Source organism: Mandrillus leucophaeus, unplaced genomic scaffold, assembly GCF_000951045.1.
Source record: "Mandrillus leucophaeus isolate KB7577 unplaced genomic scaffold, Mleu.le_1.0 Scaffold75, whole genome shotgun sequence".
NCBI classification, from domain to species: domain Eukaryota; kingdom Metazoa; phylum Chordata; class Mammalia; order Primates; family Cercopithecidae; genus Mandrillus; species Mandrillus leucophaeus.
The window spans coordinates 7,258,407-7,286,105 of NW_012108141.1; the positions used below are offsets into that span (position 1 = coordinate 7,258,407).

Below are 27,699 nucleotides of genomic sequence, written 5' to 3' on the forward strand. Positions count from 1 at the left end.
AGAAGAGCTTTACATTTCAAGGACATTTATGGCACACATTTTCCCTATTTGTTGTTTGACTTTATTTTTATTTATGACTTTTCTTGACATAAAATTTTATTTTTTAATTGTTATGAAGGTAAACGGATCTTTTTTCCTTTAAGGTTTCTCTCATCACTCTTAAGCTTACTACATACCTCAATATGTGCCAGTCAAATAAACAGTAACTTACCTATTCTCCCTTTCATTGCTTGTTGAGGCTTTCCAATTTTCATAATGCTTTCACTCTTAGTCTTCTTCCTCTGTCTTTCCTGAACAAAATATTCTTGCTTTACCTTTGTGAGGTTCATCATCATTATTAATTTCCAATGTGTGTCAAAACCATATCTAACCGGCTTCTTAAGAGTGAAACAATGTATTTTTAAATGCAACATGATTTACCCCACTACAATGATCTCTGCTATTCAATTTCTAGTGGGGTATCTGATGCTTTTGTCACATTGACCAAGACAGTTATGCTTTGTAGGAGCAAAAAAAGGTTGCTGAGTATATGATGTGACTGAAAGACAGTAAGGAAACTTTTTCACTTCGCACTCAAAATATTAATATTTCCTCTTAAAAGTGACAACCCATACACCTGCACTTATAGAGATATATGATATTGACAAATGAAAGAGGAGGCAGATTATTTGGTACTAGTGTGTAAGTGTCTAAAAATGTCCTGACCTCAATCTCTTAGTGAAACAAAAGACTAAAGATTAAAGAAGGTAAAAGTAGACAAAAGAGCAAAAGAGAAGCTGATGCTGAAGATGAATGTCAAGTCACAAGACTCATGCCAGTCTCATGGTAGTGAAGGAATAATTTATTATAATTAGAATAATAGTGGTGAACATTTATTGGAACTGGCCAAGTGCCAAGGTGCTGCAATAAGTTCTAGAAATAGTCCAATAAGGTGTTGTTCTTACCTTTATGGGGCTCTCAGCCTAGCTGAAATGACAGAATGTAAATCAGTTATTACAGAACAGAACTTTAGTTTCTACAGTAGATTATCTATTTGTTCCAGAAATTGGAATATAAATTAGTCTGGTTGTAGGTTCCCATGGGAAGTATTGCATGATATGATATTTGAAGGATGTGCAGAACTTAGCTAGATGAAAAACAAGGTGGAGATAGTAGTCCAGGCAAAGAAAACAGTATGCTCCCAGGTAGGAGGCACTAGCAGAGCCTGGAATGGCATGTTTAGAGAAATGCACATAGTAGAAAAAGCTCAAGAGAAATATGAAGTTTGGAGTGCATGATGTGACTAGAGAGATGGCTTCCAGGTTTGGAGAAGTTTGTGTGCTAAGCTACAGTGTGTGTCAGGAAAGCCATCGATGTTAGGAAAGTATTGTAAGCAGGGATATAATATCTTATGTGATAGGTTTTGAGATAATCGTCATTGCAAGGGGATGATGGATGAGAAAGGATGCAGACCAAAGGTGACAGGGGTGGGAGAGACTGATTGTGAAGCTATTGTATTAATTCAGGCAAGAATTGATGTACAATGAAATATTTGGGGAGAAGCAGATAGACATGAGAGAGATTTAAGAGATAGAATCTGTAAGACTTGATGAAAGACAGGATGCATGGTGAAGGAGAGGGAACAACCTAGGATAATCCACATTTCTAGCTTGGGTGCCTGGGGGCAGATGGCAGTATTACTTACTGATGACTCATATTCATCAAATTATGACTCACAAACATGATAAGACATTGCTTCTTTCTGTTTCACTATAAAAAATGGCAATAGAGGGAGGAAAAGAATCAGTTGCAAAAGAAAAGTTTGAGAGTACAATGGAAAGAGTTCTGATGTAGGAATTTATGGAGCAATTATAAGCTAATGGTATCATATGCAAATATAAAACATTGAGCATTTTATTATTTGAATTAAGAAGACCTTCAGAAGGAGATATGTCAGACGGCAAACACTAGCTGGGCGAACAGCTGTAATTATTTCACCTGAATGTTTCCTCTTCTTGATTCTTACTACCATCACCATAATGTGCTGCAACAAATAACTGCCCTCATTTTAGTTCTGGCCCAGGATAAACAAGCACATATTTCTTTGGTTTAGCTCTTTACAGTTCACATAGACATATGTATTTTCCATATCATGTACAGAAATTAAAAAATGGCTTAGTGAAAAGTCAAAGACTATGAAGCTTTTAGTTTCCTTTTTTGCCTAAGGCTGTTTTTCTATGTGGATTCAACACTAATTTAGTTTGTGCTGTTTCAGTGTTATTTTTATTATTTCTTCATGATTACATTATAATTATAACTTATATTCCTGATTCCCCAACCTTAAGTACAAAATGAGGTCAAATTCCTTTCAACATTCAAAATAAATTCTGAGCCTCTGGTCCATCCCGACATCCCAAGTATCCTAAAATGTTTATTTCCTCTTCAACACACTCCCTTAAGGTAAAACCAAGACCCCTCCAAGGTCTAATGTATTGGTTTGCTACTGCTAAGTCACAAATTACCACAAATTTAGTGGCTTAAAATGACACCCACTTATCACGTCACAGTTCTGTGTGTCAGAAATCCAGAATTGTGTGGCTGGATTCTCAGTTCAGGGTCTCACAAGGCTGAAATCAAGGTGTTGGCAGAGCTGCATTTCTTTCCGGATGCTCTGGGGAGGAATCTGCTCCTAAATTCATTTAGATTCTTGGCAAAATCTAGTTCCTTCTGGCTATTGGACTGAGTCCCGTGGCCCCTGTATCTGAAAGCCAGCAACAGTGTGTTAAATCCTTCTCATGCTTTGAATTTCTCCTGCTGCTTCTGCCTTCCTCTGCTGCTTTTAAGAGTTCAAGTCATTACATTGTTCCTACCTGAATAATCGTCCTATTTTAAGGTCAAATGACTAGTAAACTGACAAAGTCAGCAAAGTCCTTTTTACCAAAGCATATAACATACTTGTGAATGCAATGCCAGAAGGGATAGATCACAGGTGATGTTTTCAATTCTAGCTACCACATCTATCAGCACTACCACTTAAACTTGATAACGTATCCACCTAAGTAAATTCCTGTCCACTTAAGAAAGTTACTTTAGTGACCTGGAGCTCCACTGCTGACTTGATGATCTCTCCGCAGATACAGCAATAGAGAAGGAAGTCTCTCTCCCCCAGCGTTCTGTTCTGTTTCTTCATCATAGTTCCAAGCTGCTTAAACCTAGGTGCACTGTGCTCATTTATAATATTATGCTGTTTAACTGCACATCTCTTTTTAGTTTTCACACATTCAGAGCCATTCCACCACAGGCACAGCCACAGTGTCTGAGCCTGAAAGAGTGGCCAGTATCTCTCACAACAAACCTGTACTCCTGAATTTTCTAGCTGATACCTAGGACCCAAGCCCAACTATGGTTTTCTCTCCCATTATACTCATTGCTTTTAATGAAAATTCTTATTTTGTCATGTCCAGTCATAACTGGAAAATTACTATTCTAGCAAAGCCTAGACATTTATCCACAGATATGAAGGAAAAGTATGGTGATTATAACACAGAATTTCTGACTACTCACAAAAAAGATCAATAAAGCTAAAGAGCATCTCAATATTCATAACGTAAAGGTGAGGGATGAGGTTGCAATGGCTCAAAGTATTTTCATAGTCATAAAATTTGAGTTGCCAAAACCTGCAGGAAGGAGAGAATATATTAAGCCAAAGAATGTTTGTTATTTTTAAAGAACAGAATTTTAATCTTATAATTCCAGTAGTAACAGTAAAGATTACTTATCCATAAAATCTCTTTAGTCTAAGATAAATATACACTGGTCCCTAAGAGGACAGTTACCAATAACAGCTACCAAATTTTGATGTTCATTTTACCATTCCTTTCCTGCATTTGATAATGGGTATCTCCCCAGTATTTTTTCGTACCTCATATTCCCTTCTGTCCTCATAGTATTATTCTATCATAACTCTCCTTGTATGTTTGTGTGCAAATTTCTGTTATCTTCTCAGGACCTTACACATTTCCTAAATGTTGATGTTCCATAAAGTCTCTTCATAGTGCACTATTTTTCTATTTCCCATCAAATCAGTAGAGCAAAAGGTCAGACATGCTTGGGAAAAATTTCCCTTCATAGAAAGTGCAGGCATTGACAAGGTGTTTCCTTCTAACATTCCTAAGTGATAGTACCACTACCCGTCCAGTCTCTATGGCACCACTATCCATCCAGTCTCTATGGCAGCACTACCCATCCAGTCTCTATAGCACCACTATCCATCCAGTCTCTATGGCACCACTACTCATCCAGTCTCTGTGGCACCACTATCCCTCCAGTCTCTGTGGCACCACTACCTGTCCAGTCTGTATGGCACCACAATCCCTCCAGTCTCTATGGCACCACTAGTCGTCCAGTCTCTATGAAACCACTATCCCTCCAGTCTCTATGACGCCATTACACATCCAGTCTCTATGACACCACTATCCCTCCAGTCTCTGTGGCACCACTATCCATCCCATCTCTATAGCACCACTATCCATCCAGTCTCGATAGCACCACTATCCCTGTGGCACCACTATCTATCCAGTCTGTATGGTACCACTACCCATCCAGTCTCTGAAGCTAGGAACCTAAGGGTCATCTATAATACTGCTCAATAATGACTTCTATAATTGCTATCTTCTATATATTTCCTAAAAGTATATTATTTTCTCCAACTCCATAACGTACAATCATTTTTCCATTCTAGCCTGGTTTAATGAGACAGATTCTAAACTGGTCTCCTGATTTCCAGCTCTCTCTGCCTCCAGTCCCTTCAATCCATTCATTACCCATTGCCGGGATGGACCAGGAACTGCATATCTGGGCATCTCTCTTTTCTGCTTACACCCTCAGATGCCCTTATTACCTGCAGAATAAAGTTCATATTGTTTGATGTAGTAAACAAGGCCTTCTGAGATCTGTTCTGTGGGTATGTCTCCAATCTCATTTCTTATACACTGTAATATTATGAAATACATATTTGGTCTTCATACCCATCTCCTGGCATGCAACTCCTAAAATTATTGGACTCTTCAAGGTGATGTCTTTTTGTATGCTAATGAGATGACTGGTGTTTGGGTGCCCTAGGTAACTGCAGAATGGGTGCATCACCAGAAAGAACAAAGCTTGATTAGATCGTTGTGATTTTCAGTCCCATCCCAACCCCTTAAAACAACCTGTAGAAGTGGGAGAGGGGCTGAAGGTTAAGTACATCACCAATGACCATTGGCTTTATAAATTATGCCAATTTAATTAGGCCTCTATAAAAACCCAAAGGGACAGGGTTCAAAGGGCTTCTGGATAGCTGAACATGTAGAAGTTCCCAGTAAGGGTGTGGAAGCCTTTGCCATACCTCTCCCTATGCATCTCTTCATCTGTATCCTTTATAATATCCTTATAATAAGCCAGTGAATGTGAGTGTTTCTCTGAGTTATGTGAGCTGCTGTAGCAAGTTAGTAGAAGCCAAGGAGGGAGTCATGGGATTTCTAATTAATAGCTAATCCGTTGGAAGCACAGATAAAAAAAACTTAAAGCTTGTGATTGACATCTGAAGTGGATGATGTGGGCGGAGCGGTCTTGAGGACTGAACTTTCAACCTGTGGTATCTCACACTATCTCCAGGTAGATAGTGTCAGAATTAAACTGAAATAAGACACCCACCTACAAAATTGCTTGCTTGCTGGTGTTTGGGGAAAACCTCCCACACATTGGGTCACAGATATCTTCTATGTTGATTGTTGTGGGTGAGAGTGGAGGGAAAAAAATTGTGTTCTCTCACTCAGACACACCTGCTTACACTTTCTGTTCCACTGATATTGACTTGCTAGCCACTCCATTTCCAGCGTTCTCCATTCAGTTTCTCAAAAACATGCATTCCCCACGCCATCTTTCTTAGTTGGAAGGCCATTTTTCCATCCCCAATCCCACCCCTTTTTCTGGACTAAGTCCTGTTGCTGATTTAGGGTTCAACTGTAGCATTACTCCCTCCAGAGAGCTATTATTCTGTCCTTTTTTTTTCCCCCTGGGTCTGGACAAGGTTTCTCTCCTGTGTCTTTTCATAGCATTCCAGGCATACTTGTATTGTTAGGATTATCTGGGTTTTCCCTATTAAGCAGTGGACTCATAAGGCAGGGACTGTATCTTTTTTCTCATTCTGTCCCAAACACCTAAAAGTGTGCCCATCCCATAGAATATCCTCTCCATTGATTTTAAATGAGAAAAGACATAATAATGAGTTAGTGAGTGAGTGAATTAGCATGGCTTCACAGGCACTTTGCTTGGCTCCTTGCCTCACCCTAAGCTGCGTGACCTCTAAGCAGCAATTTTCCTGTAGGTCTGCAGGAAAAAATTGGACAGAACTACTTTGAAGCCAGAAAACCTCCAAAGATCCTTATTTACCTAAATGTTTCCCTTAGAACTTCTAAGATGGACCAATTGAGTGGGAGGCATGACGATGATTGTTTCTGAGGTGGGGAGCACCCCATTCAAACAAGACAATTGGCAAAATTGACATGAACAATGTCAAGTATTTAGAGATGTTCTGGACCAGATTACCAGTTCCATCAAACTTGAAGCAGGCCATGTCTCACTCAGGTGTTAACCCTGGTACTTGCACAAGCAATTACTCCTACAAAAATCAACTCATTCCATAGCCATAGCATGCCAATGATCAGTGCAAGGCAAGAGGGGGCTCAGGAACACAAAAAGACTGCACAGGGAGGTTTTATTTCAATCACCATCCTGGTTTTAGCTAACTGGTTTAGCTAATTTTAACACACACACACACACACACACACACACACACACACACACATATATATATATCCCTGGCCTAGTGAACCCAAGCCAAGCTCGAAGGTTTTCAATCCTACTCTTAGCACACATAGTGAAGTAAGCCAAGTTTTCAACAGAAGTCACCCGGTACCTTCCCTGAGAGGAAACAACTGTTGCTTTGTGGCTGCTGTTTCAACTGTAAGGAGACAATTGGCTTCAAAAGTCCCACCTGGGAGTTTATTCCTTGCCTTCCCTCTCCCTGTGGTTTGCTCTTAGGGGGGAATCTTTACTGATTCCATAGGCTAGCAGGACTTTTGGCCTAGCCTGACAAATCTGACATATGGTAGTAATTAGCAAAGTCCAGCCATGAGAAAAATCATCTTAAAATATAGACTGAATGCCCATTCTGCTATATAATACCTAGCACATTCTGTAGCTTCAATTTTTCTCTCCTGTAAAATACTAATAATAATACATAACTAAATGGCCCAATGAACTAAATGAACCTTCTGACTGAACCTTCTGTCTGTTGCCATAACTCTTAATTTTCTTAATTATTTTTATAAAGATTGTAGTAGATTTTTCAACCATTATCTGTATTTTCCTAAATGGCATATCCATTTATTAAATTTCAGATTGAGGTTAGAGATACAATATATAGTCATATATAGGAGCCAAGTTAACTGACTTATAGCAACACTGAACTTTAGATTTCATATTCTTATCAACCCAAATAACTGATCAAACTTATATTTTTACATGGACTGTAACATTTCAAAAAATTAGTCTATTACACAATGTATTATTGCCTTGATATTATTTGAAAATAGAAAAAAGAACGTGAATATGTATTATTCTAGATTAAATTTCATCTCTCTGTACCATAAATGCAATTCCATGTAATATAATTTTTCCACAGCAATAAAATAAAATAAAAAGGATCAACCATAAGAAAACATGTTTTTGCATTGTTTAAACATCTCTACTGTATTTTTGGCAAATCTATGGAAAAACTTTGGAAGCATTTCACAGAAACATTGAATATATCAACTCTAATTCAGCAGTGTTTAAATGATTTATAGTTGTGGAGACCACACATCTGATTGCCCAGGATAGTCCAGGCTTACTCTTGTCTTGGCACAAGTATTAGTAACAGGCCCTGTCTTTCGCAATAGCGTCCTAGTTTGGAAAATAAAGTTATAGAGTCATCTGTTTTACCGGCTGGCTACACAAAGATAAAAAAAAAATTTAATACTTAAATGTCACCATGATTAATATAAAATCTTCTATATTCCATTTTATTTAAAAATTATATATATTTAAGGTTTACAACTGTGAAATATATGTATACATTGTGAATAATCACCACAATCAAGCTAGCTAATACATCCATCACCTCACATTATTACCATTTTCTTTCCTTCCTTCTTTTCTCTTTTTCTTTCTTCCTTTCCTTCTTTCTTCCTTTCTTTCTCCTTCCTTCCTTCCTTCCTTCCTTCCTTCCTTCCTTCCTTCCTTCCTTTCTTTCTTTCTTTCTTTCTTTCTTCCTTCCTTCCTTTCTTTCTTTTTCTCCCCCCCCCCCCCCTTTTTTTCTCTCTCTTTTTTCTTCCTTTCTTTCTCCTTCCTTCCTTCCTTCCTTCCTTCCTTCCTTCCTTCCTTCCTTCCTTTCTTTCTTTCTTTCTTTCTTTCTTTCTTTCTTTCTTTCTTTCTTTCTTTCTTTCTTTCTTTCTCTCTTTTGAGTAAACTTAGGACCTACAGTACTATACTATTACTCATAAGCCATCATATTACACATTAGATCACCAATCACGTACTCAACCCTTTGACCAACATATCCTCATATCACCCTCTGGGCACCCCCCAGCAACCATCAGTCTACTCTCTGCATCTATGATTTTGGCTATTTTAGGTTCCACATATATGTGAGATCAAACAATATTTGCCTTTCTGTCTCGCTTTTTTCACTTAGCATAGTGCCCAACAGGTCCATCCATGATGTCACAAATGGCAGATTTCCTTCTCTTTTAAGGCAAAATTTGCATTGAATCTGTAGATGGCTTGATGTCACATGGACATTTTAAAATATTAATTCTTCAAATACATACACATAAGATATATTTCTATTTTTTATGTCATCAATTTATTTCATTATTGTTTTCTAGTTTTAGTGTATATATCTTTCACCTCCTTGGTTAATTTTTTTTTTAAGTTTTTTTTTAGGCTACTATAAATGTTACTATTTTCTTAATTTCATTTTTAGAGAGTTTATTGTTAATGTATATAAATGGAACTGAACTTTTATTGTTGATTTTTGTCCTGTAACTTTACTGAATTCTTTTATTAATTATAACAATATTTTGGTCAAGTCAATAAGGGTTTCTGTATATAAGATCATATCATTTGCAAACAGAGGCAATTGTATTTTTTTCTTTCAAATTTGAAGGTCTTTCATTTATTTTTGTTTCTTATTTGCTCTGGCTATGTCTTACAGTACTACATTTAATATAAATGGTGAGAGTAGGCATCCTTGTCTTGTTCCTAATCTTGGAGAAAAAGCTTTCAGCTTTTCACCATTTAATATGATGTTAGCTGTAGCTATTATATATAGCCTTTATTGTGCTGAAGTACATTCCTTCTGTATTAATTTATTGAGAGTTTTTACCATGAAAGGATGTCAACTTTTGTCAAATGCTTTTTTTTCATCTATGGAGATTATGTGATTTTTATCATATGGTGATATATCACATTTATTTATTTGCATATGTTGAGCCATCCCTGTATCCCAAGGATAAATCCTATTTGTAAATAGTGTATAATCTTTAGATATACCATTCAATTTTGTTTGCTATTATTTTGTTGAAGAATTTTCATCTATGTTTATCAGGGTTATTGGTCTATAATTGTCTTTGTAGGTGAATTCTTTGTCTGGCTTTTGTATCAGGATAAAGTAGGCCCCATAAGAAGAATTTTGAAATATTCCCTCCTATTCAATCTTTTCTAAGAGTTTAGCAGGATTGGTGTTAATTTTTCTTTAAATGTTTGGAAGCATTCACAAGTGAAGACATCTGTTTCTAAGCTTTTTTTTTTTTTCATTGCTAAGTCAACTTTCTTACTCATTATTTGTCTGTTTAGATCTTCTCTTTTTTCAAGATTCAGTTTTGTTAGGTTGGATGGTTCCAGGAATGTATCCATTTCTTCTGGGTTATCCAATTTGTTGGTAAGTGTTCATAATAGTCTCTTAAGATCCTTTGTATTTCTGTGGTATCAAACAAAAGGTCTTCTTTTTCATTTCTAACTTTATTTGAGCATTCTCTCTTTTTTAAATTAGTCTACTTAAGATATGTCCATTTTATTTATCTTTTCTAAAAGCCAGCTTTTAGTTTTATTTGTCTTTTCTAATGTTTTTCTAGTATCTATTTCATTTATTTCTTCTTTGATCATTAGTGTTTCCTTCCCTCTGCTTAACTCTGAGCTTAGCTTTTTGTTTTTCTAGCTTCTTGCATATAAATTTAGATTATTTATTTGAGATTTTCTTTTGAATATAGGTATTTATCACTGTGAAGTCCCTTCTTAAAAGTGCTTTTACTGAATCTCATAAGTTTTGGTATATCATGTTTCCATTTTAATGTATCTCAGTGTATTTTTTATTTAGCTTTTGGTTTCTTCCTTGACTTATTGGTTGGTTAGGAATGTGGTGTTTGATTTCCACGAAGTTCTGAATTTTCCAACTTTCCTCACATTATTTATTTCTAGTCTTATATCATTGTGTCAGAAATTGTACTTGGTATAACTGCATCTGCTTAAATTCCTAAGCAAAAAGAACAAAGCTGGAGGCATCACATTACCTAACTTCAAACTATACTACAGGGCTAAAGTAACCAAAACTACATGCTACTGCTACAAAAACAGACACATAGACCAATGGAACAGAATAGAGAGCTTATAAAAAGGGCCACACACCTATGACTATCTTGTCTTTGACAAATATGATTTTTTTTTAAAAAAGCAAACAATTGGGGAAAGGATTCCCTATTCAATAAATGATGCTGGGATAACTGGTTAGCCATAAGCGGAAGGTTGAAATTGAACCCCTTCCTTATATCATATACTAAAATCGACTCTAACTGATTAGCAACTAAACTGTAATGCTTAAAACTTTATAAAATCCTGGAAGACAAGCTAGGCAATACCATTCTAGATACAGAAACAGGCAAAGATTTCATGACAAAGATGCCAAAAACAATTGTAACAAAAGCAAAAATTGACAAATGGGATCTAATTAAACTTAAGAGCTTCTGCATGGCATAATAAATTATCAACAGAGTAAATAGGCGACCTACAGAATGACAGAAAATATTTGCAAACTATGCATCTGACAAAGGGCCTATCCATTATCTAGAAGGAACTTAAATTTACAAGAAAAAAACAAACAACCCCCTTAAAAAGTGGGTAAACTACATGAACAGAGACACTTTACAAAAGTAGACATACATGCAGCCAACAAGCATATGAATAAAAGCTCAACATCACTGATCATTAGAGAAATGCAAATCAAAACCACAATGAGATGCCATCTCAAACCAGTCAGAATGTCTATTATTAAAAAGTCAAAACAAAATTAGGTTGGTGCAAAATTGTAGTTTTTACCATTACTTTTAATGGCAAAAACATAATTACTTATGCACCAACCTATAAAAGATAATGATGGACTTGTGGAGAAACGGGAATACATATACACTATTAGTAGGAGTATAAATTAGTTCAACCATTGTGGAAAATAGTGTGGTGATTCCTCAATGACCCAAAAACAGAAATACCCATGACTGGATATATACCCAAAGGAATGTAAATCATTATATGATATAAATGTGTATGTTCATTGCAGCACTATTCACAATAGCAAAGACATGGAATTACCTAAATGCCCATCAATGGTAAACAAGATAAAGAAAACATAGTACATATACACCACACCATGGAACACTATGCAGCCATAAAAAAGAACAAGATTATGTCTTTTGTGAGAACATATAGCTGGTGCTTGCTTCGGCAGCACATATACTAAAAATGAGAACATATAGCTGGAGGCCATTACCCTAGCAAACTAATGCAGGAACAGAAAACCAAATATCATATGTTTTCCCTTATAATTGGGAGCTAAATGATGAGAACTCATGGACAAAAAGAGGGGAACAATAGATACTGAGGCCTACCTGATGGTGGAGGGTGGAAAGAGGGAGAGGATCAGAAAAAATAACTATTGGGTGCTGGGCTTAGTACATGCCTGACTAAATCATTTGTACAACAAACACTCATAACACGAGTTTGCCTACATAACAAATCTGCACATGTGCTCCTGTACCTAAAATAAAAATTAAAACAATAAAAATAAAAAATAAAACATAAGATGAAAAAAATAAAACTTGTTATATGACCTAAGATACCATCTATTCTGGAGAATGTTCTATGTGTCCTTGAGATGAATGTATATTCTGCTGCTGTTGGATGAAATGTTCTACATCTATAATGTCCTATATCTGTTATTTCCCTTTGTTCTTCAAATCCTCTGTTTTTTATTGATTTTCTGTCTGGGTGATCTATCCAATGCTATAAGTGGGGGTAGATGTTTTCTACTGTTATTGTATTGCTGTTGGTTTCTTCCCTCAGTTCTATTAATATTTGCTTTATACATTTAGGTGCTCCAGCATTGAGTGATACATCTCTATTAATTCATCTTGATGAATTAATCTCGTTGTCATTATACAATAACTTCCTATTTCATTTGACAGTTTTTTTAAGTCTATTTTGTCTAAGAATAACTATTTTTTCTTTTTCAGTTATCATTGCATAGAATATCTCTCTTTTTTTTCTTTTCTTTCTTTCTTTCTTTCCTTTTTTTTTTTTTTTTTTTTTTTTTTTTTTTTTTTTTTTTTTTGACAGAGTCTTACTCTGTTGCCCAAACTGGAGTGCAGTTGTGTGATCACAGCTCACTGTAGCATTAATATCCCAGGCTCAATTGATCCTCCCACCTTAACCTCCTGAGTTGCTGGGGATACAGTTGTGCACTGCCATGCCTGGCTAATGTTCTTGCATTTTTTGTAGAGACATGGTTTCACCATGTTGCCCAGGGTGGTCTCTCAAATACCTGGGCTCAAGTGACCTGCCCACCTTGGCCTCAGGAATATTTTCCATTCCTTAATTTTGTCTTATATGTGTCTTCAAACCTAAAGTGAATGTCTTGCAGGCGGCATATAGTTGGATCATTTTTAGAAAAAAATTGATTTAGTCACTCTTTATTTTGACTGGAAAATTTAATTCATCTAAATTTGCAGTATGTATTGATAGGTGAGGACTTTTATTGCCATTTCATTGTTTTCAAAATGTTTTGTAGTTCTTGTTCTCCTTTTTATTCTTTTGCTATTTTCCTTTGAGATTTGTTAATTTTTTGCAGTATTATATTTTGATTGTGCATTTTTTAATATTTGTTTATCTGCTACTGGTGTTTTGTTTTTTGTATGACTACAATGAAGCTTACATAAAACATCTTATAGTTATGACAGGCTATTTTGAACTTATAAAACTTAGCTTTGATCACAAACAAAAATTCTACACTTTTACTTCTCCCTCCATTTTATGTCATTGATATCATGTCCCTATTTACACCTGTTTATAATGTATGTTCATTAACAAGTTATTCTATAGTTATTTTTAATACTTTTTTATGTAGATTACATTAGCATTAAAAATTATCCTTACATAATCATTATAGTATTAGAGGATTCTGTGTTGGAAACAGGCCCCCCAAAATCTGGCCATAAACTGGCCCCAAAACTGACCATAAACAAAATCTCTGCAGCACTGTGACATGTTCGTGATGGCCATGACCCCCACGCTGGAAGGTTGTGGTTTTACCGGAATGAGGGCAAAGAACATCTGAGCTACCCAGGGTGGAAAACCGCTTAAAGGTGTTCTTAAACCACAAACAATAGCATGAGTGATCTGTGCCTTAATGACATTCTCCTGCTGCAGATAACTAGCCAGATCCATCCCTTTATTTCAGCCCATCCCTTTGTTTCCCGTAAGGAATACTTTTAGTTAATCTATAATCTGTAGAAACAATGCTTATCACTGACTTGCTGTCAATAAATATGTTGGTGAATCTTTGTTGGAGGCTCTCAGCTCTGGAGGCTGTGAGACCCCTGATTTCCCACTCCACACCTCTATATTTCTGTGTGTGTGTCTTTAATTCCTCTAGTGCCACTAGGTTAGGGTTTCCCCGACTGAGCTGGTCTCGGCAATTCTGAATTCGAGTATGTACTTGTCTTTACCACTAAGTTTTATACTTTTATGTTTTCATGTTTTTACTGAGTGTCCTTTTGTTTTATCTTGAAGAACATCCTGTAGCATTTCTTGTAAGGCAGGTATAGTGGTAATAAACTTATTTGATTTTTGTTCATCAGAGAAAGTCTTTATGTCCTACATTTTTTATGGATAGCTTTGCCAAGTAAATGATTCTTTGTTGTCAGGTTTTTGTTGTTGTTGTTGTTTCTTTCAGCACTTTAAATACATTGTTTTACTCTCTCTTGACCTATAAAAATTCTACTCAGATTTCTGCTAATGGTTTTATTATTTGGGGAGAGGGGAATGTTCCCTTTGTAGATGATGAGTCATTTCTCTTGCTGCTTACAAAATTCCCTCTGTCTTTGACTTTTGACAATTTGATTAGAATGTGTCTCAGTGAAGATCAATTGATGTTTAGCCTATTTGGGAATCTTTGTGCATCATGGATTTGGATGTTCAATTTTTCCCAAGATTTACAAAGTTTTATCTCATTATTTCTTTAAGTAAACTTTATTTTCCTTTCTTTTTCTCTCTTCCTTCTGGAACTCTCATATTACACATACCATCTCATTTGATGGCATCCTATAAGTAATGCAGGCTTTCTTCACTCTTTTTCATTCTTTGTCTTTTTAGTCCTCTGACTGGATAATTTCAAATGATCTGCCTTTGAGTTTGCTGATTCTTCTGTTTGACCAAATGAGCTGTTGTAGCTCTCTGTTGATTTTTTTTCAATCATTATAGTCTTCAGCTTTATGATTTCCATTTCTTTGTTGAATTTCTCACTTTGTTTATGTACTGCTTTTCTGATTTAATTTAGTTGTAAATCTGTGTTCTTTTATAGCTCATTGAGCTCATATAACATGACTATTTTAAATAATTTGTCACACAACTTGTAAATCTTCAATTCTTTTAGGTCAGCCACATTAACTTTATTTTGTTCCTTTGGTCGTCTCATGTTTCCTTGATTCTTCATCTTTTTAAAGTTTTGTGTTGAAAGAAGCAGTCACATTTTCAAGTTGTTACTAACTGTCTTCAAAGAATACCTTCACAAGTCAGCTTAACTAGAGATTTTGAGGGTCTCTCAGGCCTTTTTTATGGGTATGCCCACCCCACTGCTCCTTTTTCCTCCTATGAGGAAGTCCTGGGATTGTATGTCTTCTCTTGATCCTGTTAAGTCAGGCCCGGTGTTGAGAGCCTCCTCTTTATCTTTCACATGGCAATGCCCTGAAGTATTTAATCTTGTGTACCTTTTCCCAGTCCTGCAGAGTTGAACTGGCTGCTGATATACACGCACTCTCTGTGAGTATTTGCTTGCACCATCTCAGCAGTGCACACAGAATGAAGAGGGTGCAAATTAGCCTGTAGGGGACAGTGCAGATGAGGTTTTCCATAGAGCTCACAGGTGGGCCTCTTGGTGGAGTCCATAAGCCACTTAGTAGGATATATGGCCATATTTTGAGATCTTCACGGTGGTTGTTTCGAAGCCTCATCCCTTCTTACCTGCTCCTAGTTCCCCTCAAGACTATTTAGTCATGCCAGTCACCTCAGTAATCTGGGAGTGGGAAGACCAATGTAAGCCTCTTGGGTACCATTCCATAAGACTGGGGAAGCTAGACCCTCACTCAGCTCTCACTTCTCCCTGTGGGAGAAATCATGGGCCTGTGAGATCTCCCTCAGCCCTAGGCTATGCTGCCTTAGAAGAGAGTGATGTGGGTAAAGTGTAACTGTTGCTACCCACCTCAATGTGTTTATCTTCAAACTTTTTTTCCATGAACAGGGTTCTAGAATCTCTCCACTAGACTTCCGGTTTCCCACAGATGCATACAATTCCTAGATCATTGTTAAAATTGCTGTTGCTGTGGGGGTGTGAGGGCTGGAGTCTCTTATTCCATTATCTTGCTGATGTCCCTCTGGCCTTTTTACTTTTCAATAAAATATTTTCATGTCACAAAAAGTTACCTTTGTGAGTGTTTTATTTTTGTTTGTACAAATTCCCTTAAGTACTAATGTTTCTCTGTCCTAAAAAATTATACCTTGTAAATATATATACAAATTACTCAGCTTCATACTACTGTGCCATAATCCATTGAAGGCCTAATTCAATTATTTTAATTTGGCATGAAGACAATGGTAAATATAAGCATACAGATAGGTACTGAGATGATATAGTTCTGTAATGAGTAATAAAATGATAATCAAAATAATTCAGAATATACAGTTTTCCCTTTGTATCTGTGGGGAATTGGCTCCAGGGCCTCCCATAGGTAGCAAAATCCATGAATACCCAAGTCCCTGATATGAAATTGTGTAATATTTACATATAATCTATGAACATCCTCCTCTATGCTTTTAGTCATCTCTGGATCACTTATAATACCTAATACAATGTAAATGTTGTATAAATAGTTGTTACACTGTATTGTTTAGGTAATAATGACAAAAAAAACCTGTACATGTTCAGTAAAGACACATTTTTTCCCAAATATTTTTAATCTAGGGTTTTTATTCCATAGCTGTGGAATACAAAGGGCTGACTATATTTATATTTTACATATATTAAACTGCTCAGAGAGAATTCACACTGCCAGAAATTTGCCATGGATCTCAGTTTAAGAAACATTGTGCTAGACCACTGTTTCCCAGGAACATGTTTTATTTCGTAGAAACCGTAATTACAGGACCTAACTGGAATATACTTGGTACTAGTTAAATGCTTGTTTAATTGAAAATTTCATGGATTTAAAGCAACCTAGATGTCATAGGAAATCATTAAATAGAGATTTTTCTCAACTAGCTCAACTCTTTTGTCCTTAGGTTTCTCCAAAGTCCAAATATCTTTCACATACAGCTGTATTCGTCTGTTCTCGCACTGCTATAAAGAAACATCTGAGACTGGGTCGTTTATCAAAAAAAAAAAAGGTTTAATTGGCTCATGGTTCTGCAAGCTGTACAGGAAGCATGGCGGCACATGCTTTTGGGGAGGTCTCAGGGAGCTTTCAATCATAGCGGAAGGCAAAGTGGGAACAGGCACTCTACATGGCTGGAGCAGGAAGAAGAAAGAGACGAGGGAGGTGTACACACTTTTAAACAACCAGATCTCACAAGAACTCACTCACTATGTTAAGGACAGTACCAAGACGGAAATGTGCCTCCATGATCTAATCACCTCCTGCCAGGCCCCACCTCCGACACTGGGGATTACAATTCAACATGAGATTTGGGGAGGGACAGAGATCCAAACCATGTCGATGGCTTTCAAATTTATCATCTTCATTTCAGCTAGCTGGATGGGAAAAAGAACATGGAAGGTTTTGATGGGCCCAGGCTAGTAGTGGCAAATAGCACTTTTGCCCTTTTTTCCATTGACTAAATTTCTATTACATGGCTACACTGCAAGAGAGACTATAGTTGTAGTCTGGAGGTCTACCAAGAAAAATTTGAAAATTTGTATTTTGATCAGCAGTCATATATGCTACAGAGCTTTAGGTAGTGTAGTCACAACCAGTAGTGTGTGGGACAAAGAGTACATGTATTAGTCAGTGCAGGCTCTGGAATCAGTCATTAATATTGGAATCCAAGTGATGTCATTTTCCTGTCAGTTCTACATGAATAAAATGGATATTTTATACCTACTCCATGGATTTGGTGAAAAGATTAAATGGGATAATAGATTCATTAGACTTATAATAGTACCTAGCACATGACCATTATTAGGTAATTATTAATTTTTCTTAAATACTAATAATTATCAGCTACTATAATTGGCATGTGAAATAAAGCCTGGTTTCTATCTCTGCTTAGGAGAACAAAAGTATTAATGAAACAACCAAAATATCTTCATCAAAAGAACCATGAGCTATACAAATTTACTTTTGTTGTGTAAAAAACATTTATATAAAATCTTCCTGGACTTCAATAAGACTTGTAGTTTGGGGTCTGAGCAACAAGATAGGAATGTGTGATATAAACCATGCCACTCTAAGCACATCTCTGACTCAAGTATTTTGGTAGAATTATCTATATCTATATATCTCATAAATAATTATTGAGGTAGAAATATATGTAAAGTTAAAAATCACACCCATGTCCCCCACTCCAATTTGGCAATATCCTAACTGAATAGTCAGTAGGATGGATATAAAATTATCTTTTTCATTATCAATTAAACTGAATTGGAAAATCCAGCTTGGGTGCATAGTCAAATTGGCTCCTGATGCTACAGACTCATCCACTGAATTGACTGCCAATGCTACAGACTCATCCCCTGCCATCACTCCACTGGGGGCTGAGCCTGCCATCTTAAACTTCGCTTGTGAAGGCTTATTAAGTTGAGGGCCTAAAAGGCCACGAATGGACACTTCTTCTCAATTCACTAATCTCAATTCACTAATCACATAGTCATTCCTGTTTTCTTAGGGAGAATTGACTAAACAGACAAGGATGTTTGGAAAATTACTTTTTCTTACTCTGTGCCTCAGTAGGGCAGACATTCTATGTCCTGGCCATAGAAAAGGTAGTAGGGGAAGAAAATTGTTCTCACTGATATGCCCCCCTCCCAGTGATATAAATATATGATCTATATAATCAATCTTTTCTAAGTATTGAAAATTTTGAGGGTAAACATTGCACTTTTAGGTAATGATATGAAAGTGGTAATAATGGTGCCTCAGAAAACAATATAATTCAGTGAGGTTAAACAATGAAATTTACTCTTTTCAAAAAAGAAAGGGAGTAATAGAGGGCAAAACAACCTAGAAACAGGATCAGAAGAATATCATTAAAAATAAACATTACGAACATTTGAGAGGCACCCTGGTTTATGTTATTTCTGTGACCATCATTTTAAAAGCAAATATATATTAGAAATGTGTTAGTAGGAATAAGGTAAATAAAAATAAGTAGATTTTTATTTTATATTTTACAAGATATGTAAGAAAGTATAAATATATTGAGGATTCTTTCAACTCATATGACAGTGTTACATTCAATTCTGACAAGTAAGTACAAAACAGAATGTAGAACAAATAGGAAGTTTCCATACAAAATATAAAAATGAAATGAGCAGGGCATGGTGGCTCACACTTGTAATCCCAACACTTTGGGAGGTCGAGGTGGGCAGATCATGAGGTCATGAGATCAAGACCATCCTGACCAACATGGTGAAACCCATCTCTACTAAAAATGCAAAAATTACCTGGGTGTGGTGGCGCACACCTGTAGTCCCAGCTACTCAGGAGGCTGAGGCAGGAGAATTGCCTGAACCCAGGAGGTGGAGGCTGCAGTGAGCCAAGATCACGCCACTGCACTCCAGCCTGGATACAGAGCAAGACTCCATCTCAATAAATAAATAAATATCAAATGCTTGAAGGCAATATTGAAAAATAGAAAGTGCATATGTGTGCTTTGAAACAGACAAATTTGGGTTGAAATATTAGCCCTGTGGCATATTAGTTTCAAGACTTTAATGAAGCTATCTGACCTCCCCTAGTCTTTTTGCTTTGTCCATAAAATGAGAGCAACTTCATATGGGGGTTGTGATACCATAGATTACCTCATGTGTGGCCCACGGTAACCACTCAAATATAAATAGTTTCCTCACTCCGTGAGAAACATATTATTGAGGAAAAAAATGGAGCCTGAAAGAAAGGAATTTATTTGGAATTGTTTTGAATGAAAGAGGTGATTTAGTGTGCCCTCCCTTCCAGTAAACAGTCTCTTAATACCCCGAAGAACCTGCACTAGAACAAATAGCCTTAAATTGCATCAATTTTCATCTTGACTTCCTGGGAATGTAATAGTACTGTAATAGGCCCTAGGTCTTCTGTGTCCAGAAAATCATGCAAAACCATCATATATGTGTGTCTAACTGATTTGAGAATAACCCAATGTAATCTCTTGTGCAAGAATTTTCATCTCAAATGTGTTCTACATGGTTGTATGGCAGGTTTGTTCCCCACTTATCTTATGACTGAACTTCCCCAAATAGTTCTTAAACTATATTTATCAATTTCATGCATTATACATCTTAATTCCTAATACATGTTTATTTTTATAGCTTTTACAACTGGGACGCTGATATTGCTGTTTGTAATTCAAGTCCCAACTATCAAGTGATTGCCGATAATCCAGAAGGCTTACTTTTCAGATACAAAAGAGACAGAAAAATTCTCAATGTGGACCCAAAGGTAATTCTTCTTTTACACTTATGTATCTCTTCACCTGTTATTTTATTTCTGCCACTATTCAAAAAATCTGTTAAGTATCTGACACTCTTAAGTTGTTAAATTTAGAAAGGAAATAGCACTTTGAAACTTAGAGCATGTACTACCTTTTAAAAGCCACTCCATAGCTTCATAAATTATTAGAAATTAATAAGAAAGAGTTTAGGGGGAATTTAAATAGAACTCACAAGTGGAAACACTTCTCCATGCCTAGCATAGAGTTGCACCAGGGAGCCAGTAGGCCGCGCAGGTGCTTCCCCTGATCCTGGAGATGTCCAGCCACTTGTTACTGTTAGTGGGGAGGAGGGTCATTTAGAGAAGGGAGATTCTCACCTTACATTTGTACTCAGAATTCTAATACCCCTCTGTGTATGTGACCAACACTAAAAATGGTTTGGTTCTTAATGTACTTCTAAGTGTTAATTTGGAAAACACTTTTATTTAAATATTTTAAAGACACGTCTCATGATATTTTGAATTTGTTCAAAGACAAATACTTACATCTTGCATATTTTCAAAGACTGCATTTGAATCATGACTTTTTATTATGATTTGTCATATGTCTAGGGATGGAAGTTGCAACTTTGCTTGAAGTCATTATGTGTTTGACTTGTATCGGTGGGTTTCATTTTGTTGTTGTTTTTAAATTTTGAAAACTGTGATTCACATGAAAGCATCAGTATAAACTCCAAAAGCAAGAAAGATTCTTTCATAGTAAAATAAATAAAAATTTTGTGATACACATGGAATATGGACAAGGATGGGCCAAAGGAAAGGGGAGTCAGGTTATAAAAACTTTTCCAAAAATTTTTAGAAAACCAAAGTCAAAAATCTAATCTGTATTTCATATCCACTTAGTACTGTTCCTTGTACATAAAAAATGCTAAATAGGCCAGGCACAGTGGCTCACGCCTGTAATGCCAACACTTTGGGAGGCTGAGGCAGGCAGAGCACCTGAGGTTGGGAGTTCGAGACCAGCCTGGCAAACATGGAGAAACCCCATCTCTACCAAAAATACAAAATTATCCAGGCGTGCTGGTGCATGCCTGTAATCGCAGGTATTCAGGAGGCTGAGGCAGGAGAATGGCTTGAACCTCTGGGAGGTGGAACTCTGTCTCAAAAAAAAAAAAAAAAAAAAAGCTAAATAACCATGTGTTTACAGAATTCATGACCAAAATTCTGTAGCAAGAAATAGATGATTACCTGAAATGAGATTCAGCTACAAATATCAGAAATGCCTAGGTAGTAATTTAAACAGGATAGAAGCTGCTTTCTCTTCCACATGTAAGTGTAGATAGTGACAGTCCAAGGTTTAAATGACAGCTCCACAGTCATCTGGGCCAGAGTAATCCTCATGTTCTTGGGCCAAAATAGGTCTCCAGCCAAAACAACCACATTCAAAACATAATGCATGGATGGCGTTGAGAGGGTACAAAGAACATTCCCCTGATGCCTTTAAAGGGAATTTCCAAAAAGCTACCGCACAAACGTTCACTTATGTTCCATTGTAAGAAGTTAGTCTTACGGAGATGATTAGCTACATGCAAAGCTGGGAAATACAATCTTAATTCAAATGACCATGCACCCAGCTAAAAACAGGTATTCTGAGAAAGGGAGAAGAGAGGTTTAAGTAGACAACTAGCAGGTTCTAACACAATGCTATCTCCTTCAAAATAACAATACTCTTATTTGGTCTCAGATTTCTCATTAGTGAAATGAAGTACTGGATCAGAGAGTTTTTAGGGCTGTATTTATTATGAATCTATACCAGAGTAGTTTATCAACATACTTTCTCTCTAGTGGTTCTTCTTTACTTATGGGTGTCAAAATGAGATCAGTTGGGACAAAGTACAGAAAACTTAATAAATAGCATTTCCAGAGTCATTTCCTTAGAAGTCTAAATTATATAAATAAGAAAAGATTTTAAATTATGAACACTCTTGTTAAGATGTGCGAAACAAATATTTGAATCAATTTTGAATGACATCATATTTAAACTATTTTAGGGCTGTATTTTAACTAATGGCATATTTCAAGAATGCATGTCATGATTTGTAGTTTTTACAGTCTTTGGGGAATCATTATTGAATGCGAACTGTTGCTTAAACATGGTTGAAATAATTTTAACTAAAACTCAAACTTCCAAAGTAGTCAACCATGAGATTTCAACATGACATATAACATTTGTCTCTTTTTTTCTGAAAGATTTTGATTAGATTTTATGATACATTTGAAGAAATTTTTTTCCACCTCTTGAATAAAGAGCAAGCATTTGGTTAATGAGTGGTAAGAGTAAGAATTATTAAGCAAGACATACAACAACATTTGGATACGTATATTTCTTTAAATTTTAATTTTATCTTATGGAAAGTAAAAATTAATAGTAGACTTATGAAAAGAAATGTTGGTCTCAGCATTAGTAAACAGAGTCCTAGGCTTTACTATTAATTGGCTGCATGACCTTGATAAATTCAGTTAACTTCCCTGGGTTTTAGTGGTCACAACTAGAAGATAGAGGGTTTTTGTAGTAGTTGCTGTTGTTTGTTTTGTTTCTTTCTGATCTCTAGAGTTCCTTTAAAGTACCAGGCCCAATTTGTAGAGATTCTCCCTCAACTGGGACCAGAAGTACATATTTTAATAAGCAGCCAGTGTGATTCTGCTACAGGTTGTTCATGAACTGCAATTTGAGGGAAATCTCCATAAAAAGTCAATAGTCTAAAAACATCTGGCATTCTATTCTCAAAAAAAGTAGAAAAACACTTATATATTTTAATTATTGTGGACAAGATGTATTGTACATGGCTACAAAATTTCTTAACTTATTCTCTCTTCAAAGATCCAAGATCTTTTGTGTTTCATGCATCCAACATAAAATTTCTTATAGACCTGAGGAAGAACCAAGAAATAACCAAAATAAGTATCTCTAGTTACTTTAATAACTACTAATACATATTGATAGAAATTACATTTTTATACTCAATATTTTTCTTAGCAATTTTTATTGAAATCCTTCCTAAGGTGAACATCTCATAAATCCAGTAGTTAAAGAGCTGTAAAATACTGTAAGAGCAACTCAGCTCTCCTTTTCTTCTCCTTCATGTACCCTCTTTGAAATACTTTACACTTAAAATTAAAGAGGTCAAGATCAATTAAAGGTGGAAACAGTGATAAACAGGATGTGTTTACTTTGTCCAACACAGATGTGGACTCGTTAATTCTGAAGTATGTTTCCCACGAAAGACAGTTGTTTGGGAATGGTAACAGTGGAAAAAGAAACTTGTACAGGTCTTACAACAAGTAATATGAGTTCATTGGTTAAGAAATTCCAAATGCAATAAGAGTTTGGTTGCATTGAAAACAGGACCACTGGCTTTAACTTCCCTGCAGCTGTATAACATCTGGAACAAATAAGCCAAGTTTCTATTTTTGAGTGAAGAATGCTTGTTTGAGTGATTCACACCCACCAAAATGTTTCCAGTGTATTATCTTTAGAAGAATTAAATGGAAGCACTTTGCACTCTGTCCAATATATTATCTGGACAAATTTTTTAAATAGGCTTTTTTTGGGGGGGAGGGGGTTTTAAAAAACACCAACCATGGGATAGTTTGCTTTGACTCTTACCGTAGCATAAGTGGTCTAAAACTGGCATGAACCACTAATAAGGCAAGAAAGAGAAAGAGAGCGATTGTATATAATAGTTACAACAAAAAGTATATATATTTCTTGGTTACACCAGCTTTTCTCATTTCCCATTTCTGAGAGGCCATCACCTGGAAAAATGCCTTGCTAATGAATATTCGATAAATGTTCATTAAATTGATGATTGAATAGATCCTTCCCTCCAAAAGCAATAATAACAACCATAATAATAGTAATAGTGCTACACTAATTAAAAGTTAATGAGTAAATTATGTTAGTTATTTGATACAGCAGTGATAGCAGATATGGGTATAGTCATTTCCCTCTATACTAACACAAATAAGTCACAAAAATGCAAGAATTTATTGCTGAAATCAGATTTTGTAGCAACTATGCAGAAATATCTATTTTGGTCTATGCTTTTATACCTTCTTGTGCAGTCCCAGGAGTATGTAATTTAAACTATCTCAAATTAAGACTATTGAATTAGAACATGATTTTGATTTATGAACAGACTTCAACAGATTAAATGACTCACTCACGGTCAACAGTTAATTATTAGTAGAAACCATCAATGAAGCTTAAAATTATGAAACACATGGGGAGGTGAAGATAAGCAAAACTTCAGTATTTGCCCTTTAAGTGCTCTTAGTGTTTTCAGGAAAATAAGTCAAAACATCACTGCAGTATAAGGCAAAAAGTGGTACATTGCACAGGAGAGAAATACTTTTGGAATTCAGTGGAAGAAGAGATGATTTTTGATCTGGGGACAGGAGCTAGTGGAAAGGAATGGTGACGGGAGAGCATTGGAGATAATGTTAAGTGATAATAGAGGAAGTAAACTTTTAGTGGGAACTTAAAGAATGATTAGAAATTGAACTAGACAGGGGAGAATTGAACACATAAGGAGGGAAAGGCAGTCAATATCAGGAATTAAACCTATTACCCAAGATAAGATTCACAAGTGTAAAACAGACAAGGGAAAACCCAAATAGTTCAGTCTGGCTTCTGCATTGGCTTGAAGGAGTGAAGTGGGAATTAAGCCTGGAGAGGTCATCAGAAACTGACTGCAGGACTGAGGCAGATCTTGGACTGGACTTAAGAGGAAATGGGGAAATATGCCAAACATCTTGTGCAGATGAATAACAGGACGAAAGTTAGGCTTTAATGTTAGAAGGTGTACAGTAGTACCGATGAGGGAGGAAAAACTGGAGAAGACAAGCAGAGTAACAGTAATCCAGGTGAAAAGTAAAAAGGACTGGAAGTAGAGGTCCTGCTGTAGTTGGCAAATTTCAAGTTAATGCTTTCAATATTGCAACTACCAGATCATTCAGGTACAGATAGAACTTAGATTATGTATATCTATCTAGAAAACTTTTTGAGAGACCTCACTCTCCCCCAGTACTCAGAAAAGAGAGGGAGAGAGAACGTGTGTGTGAGACAGAGAGAGACAGTATTGCTGGATGGGTATAGAGCACACAGGTGAGCTGGATGGATGTCTGCCACCTCTGTGTTCTTGCCTTCACCCCCCTCTTCCTCATTTGATGTTTCCTTGACAACTGTTGAGAACTATGAAGTATAAAGGTGAATCTGAAAAGTAGATTTCTTTTCCTAAAAAGCTTACAGGTTAACTGGTGAGTGGGTGGGAAAATATGCACATAGAAATGGCAAGCTAGAAAGCAACCTGAAAGGATAGAAAAAGTTCTGTAAGAATTCAGGGAAGGCAGAATGTACTTTGGACCATGGATGTTCAAAACCAAGTTAATGAAAGAGATAGCATCTGAACTGGGTCTGGAAGGGTGGGTATGGTGAGGACGTGAGGACTGGAGAGGAAAGGTGTTCTGATAGGAAGGAAAATCATGCACAAAGGCATGGGAGCACAAAACATGAGCCTGTGAGGGCAGGCAGAGGACCTCCTTGTGGCTACAGACAGGCTGTCAGCACAAATCAGATATCAGAATCACCCAGGAAGCTTTAGAATATATGATGCCTGGCCTCATCCCAAGAAGGCTGGATAACTGATCTGGGTGGAAGGCTTAGCCACTGGTACTTTTCAAAAATGCCCTGGGCGATTCTAGTGGTTCACAAGGGTTGAGGCAAAGGTGTAGGAAGGAGAGTCATGGCAGAAAAGTCTTGAGAGAATAACTAAACTACACAAGTGGAAGCAAAATCTAATTAGTTTTTGCCATTCTATAGACCTCAAGGAGATTCAGTACTATTTGTGTCACAATGACTTAGAATCAAAATTTCTAAGTATGAAAATGCATAATCCATTTTGAAAGGATGTGATGTGACTGTTCTGTTGGATAAACTTCATTGATGTGCTTTTGGAATTCAAAAGAAAATCAATTATATTAAAAATATGAAAATTTATAGGGCAAGATCTCTTTTTGTTATCTTATTTACTGTCTAGTAGAGTACATCTTGAATATAGTTGCTTGGTAAATCACTGATAACTAAACTAGCAAACTAAAAGACATATGAAAAGATCTCAGAGAGGCATAGTTTCTATTGAATGTAGGACATCAGTGAAACAAAAAACAATGTTACAGAATAAAACTTTCTGGATCCATGCTGAGTGTCACAAAGTTTGGAAGGCATGTGCAGTGTGGATTGTGCATGGACTTAGTAGGATTTATTTCTTTGCTGTTTTTTTTTTTTTTTGTATCAATACTCCTGACTATTAAGCCCAGACTCCTCTATGTGAAAATTGTTCACAATTGTTCAAACGTAACAACGTGCTACTTTGGCATGTAGTCTATTATCACAAGAACTCTTTATCAGTACCTAGCTTGCCCTGGCTTGATTAGGAGCAATTCCTATTAATTCAGAAAAGCATTTCCTCTTCCTCTCTCTTTCTCAAATTCACTGATCAGAGAACTCCAGGCTCTTCCCTTAGGTATCAAACTGAATCCATCTACGGTAAGGGCCAGCAAAGTCTATTTTTAAAAGCCTCTTCAGGTAGCCCTAAAGATTAGCTGGATTTTATATCCACTGCTTTACACAGTACTATTGTCTTAGCTGTTGCTTCACCTTAATGTATGTGCATAAAGCAATCACTTCATTCATTTAAAATATGTTGTAATGCAACAGTGTTAACTTTAAGTCATTGAAATTACACATTCCCAGGACTGTGCACAGACTAGAAAGCACAGACCATATACCAAAGAGTGCTGTGTAATGAGATACAATGCTTCTGCTAATAAATGCTTCTGCTAATAAATCACCATCACTGCTATTTTTGCTTCTTATTTGGATCAGTATGAGGACCAGAGAGTGGCCAAGGGGTTGGGGGGTTCTACGCATTCTTGCTATTACTTCCTCATGGAACTTCATTTTGTGAAGTGAGTTTGCCTAGAGGCTCAAATGAAACAATACACATGACAGAAACTTGTAAAGCATAAACTGTCAAATGTAGGGCAGGAACCCTTTCTGGACATTTTGCCATTGTATCACCAGGGCTAGCACCATGCCCGCACATGGTAGGTGTTCAGTAAACATCTGTGGGATGAATAAATTGAAATATTAAATATTTGCTAAAGAAAATGAATGGTAGGGCCAAAAATAATTCTTAAAAAAAATGAGGTTAACTTAAAATATTTTAGGGTCTTAGGCACTGAAAACATATGTAGAGCTAAACCTATTTTTAGCTAAAAACTACCAGAGTAATTGACTCTGGTACTTTTCTGCCTAGGTAGGTGGATAAATGAA

At 36.3% G+C, this 27,699-nt stretch overlaps 1 protein-coding gene across 2 annotated transcripts in view; it reads left to right on the forward strand.

Annotated features, from left to right (window-relative positions):
• LOC105529148 (chromosome unknown open reading frame, human C4orf22) overlaps positions 1-27,699 on the forward strand; it is a 670,589-nt gene that overhangs the window by 631,679 nt on the left and 11,211 nt on the right. For both annotated transcript variants that reach the window (XM_011966234.1, XM_011966235.1), the window contains one exon: positions 20,183-20,312. In XM_011966234.1, the coding sequence (XP_011821624.1) occupies positions 20,183-20,312 (130 nt within the window). The remainder of the gene's footprint in view (positions 1-20,182; positions 20,313-27,699) is intronic.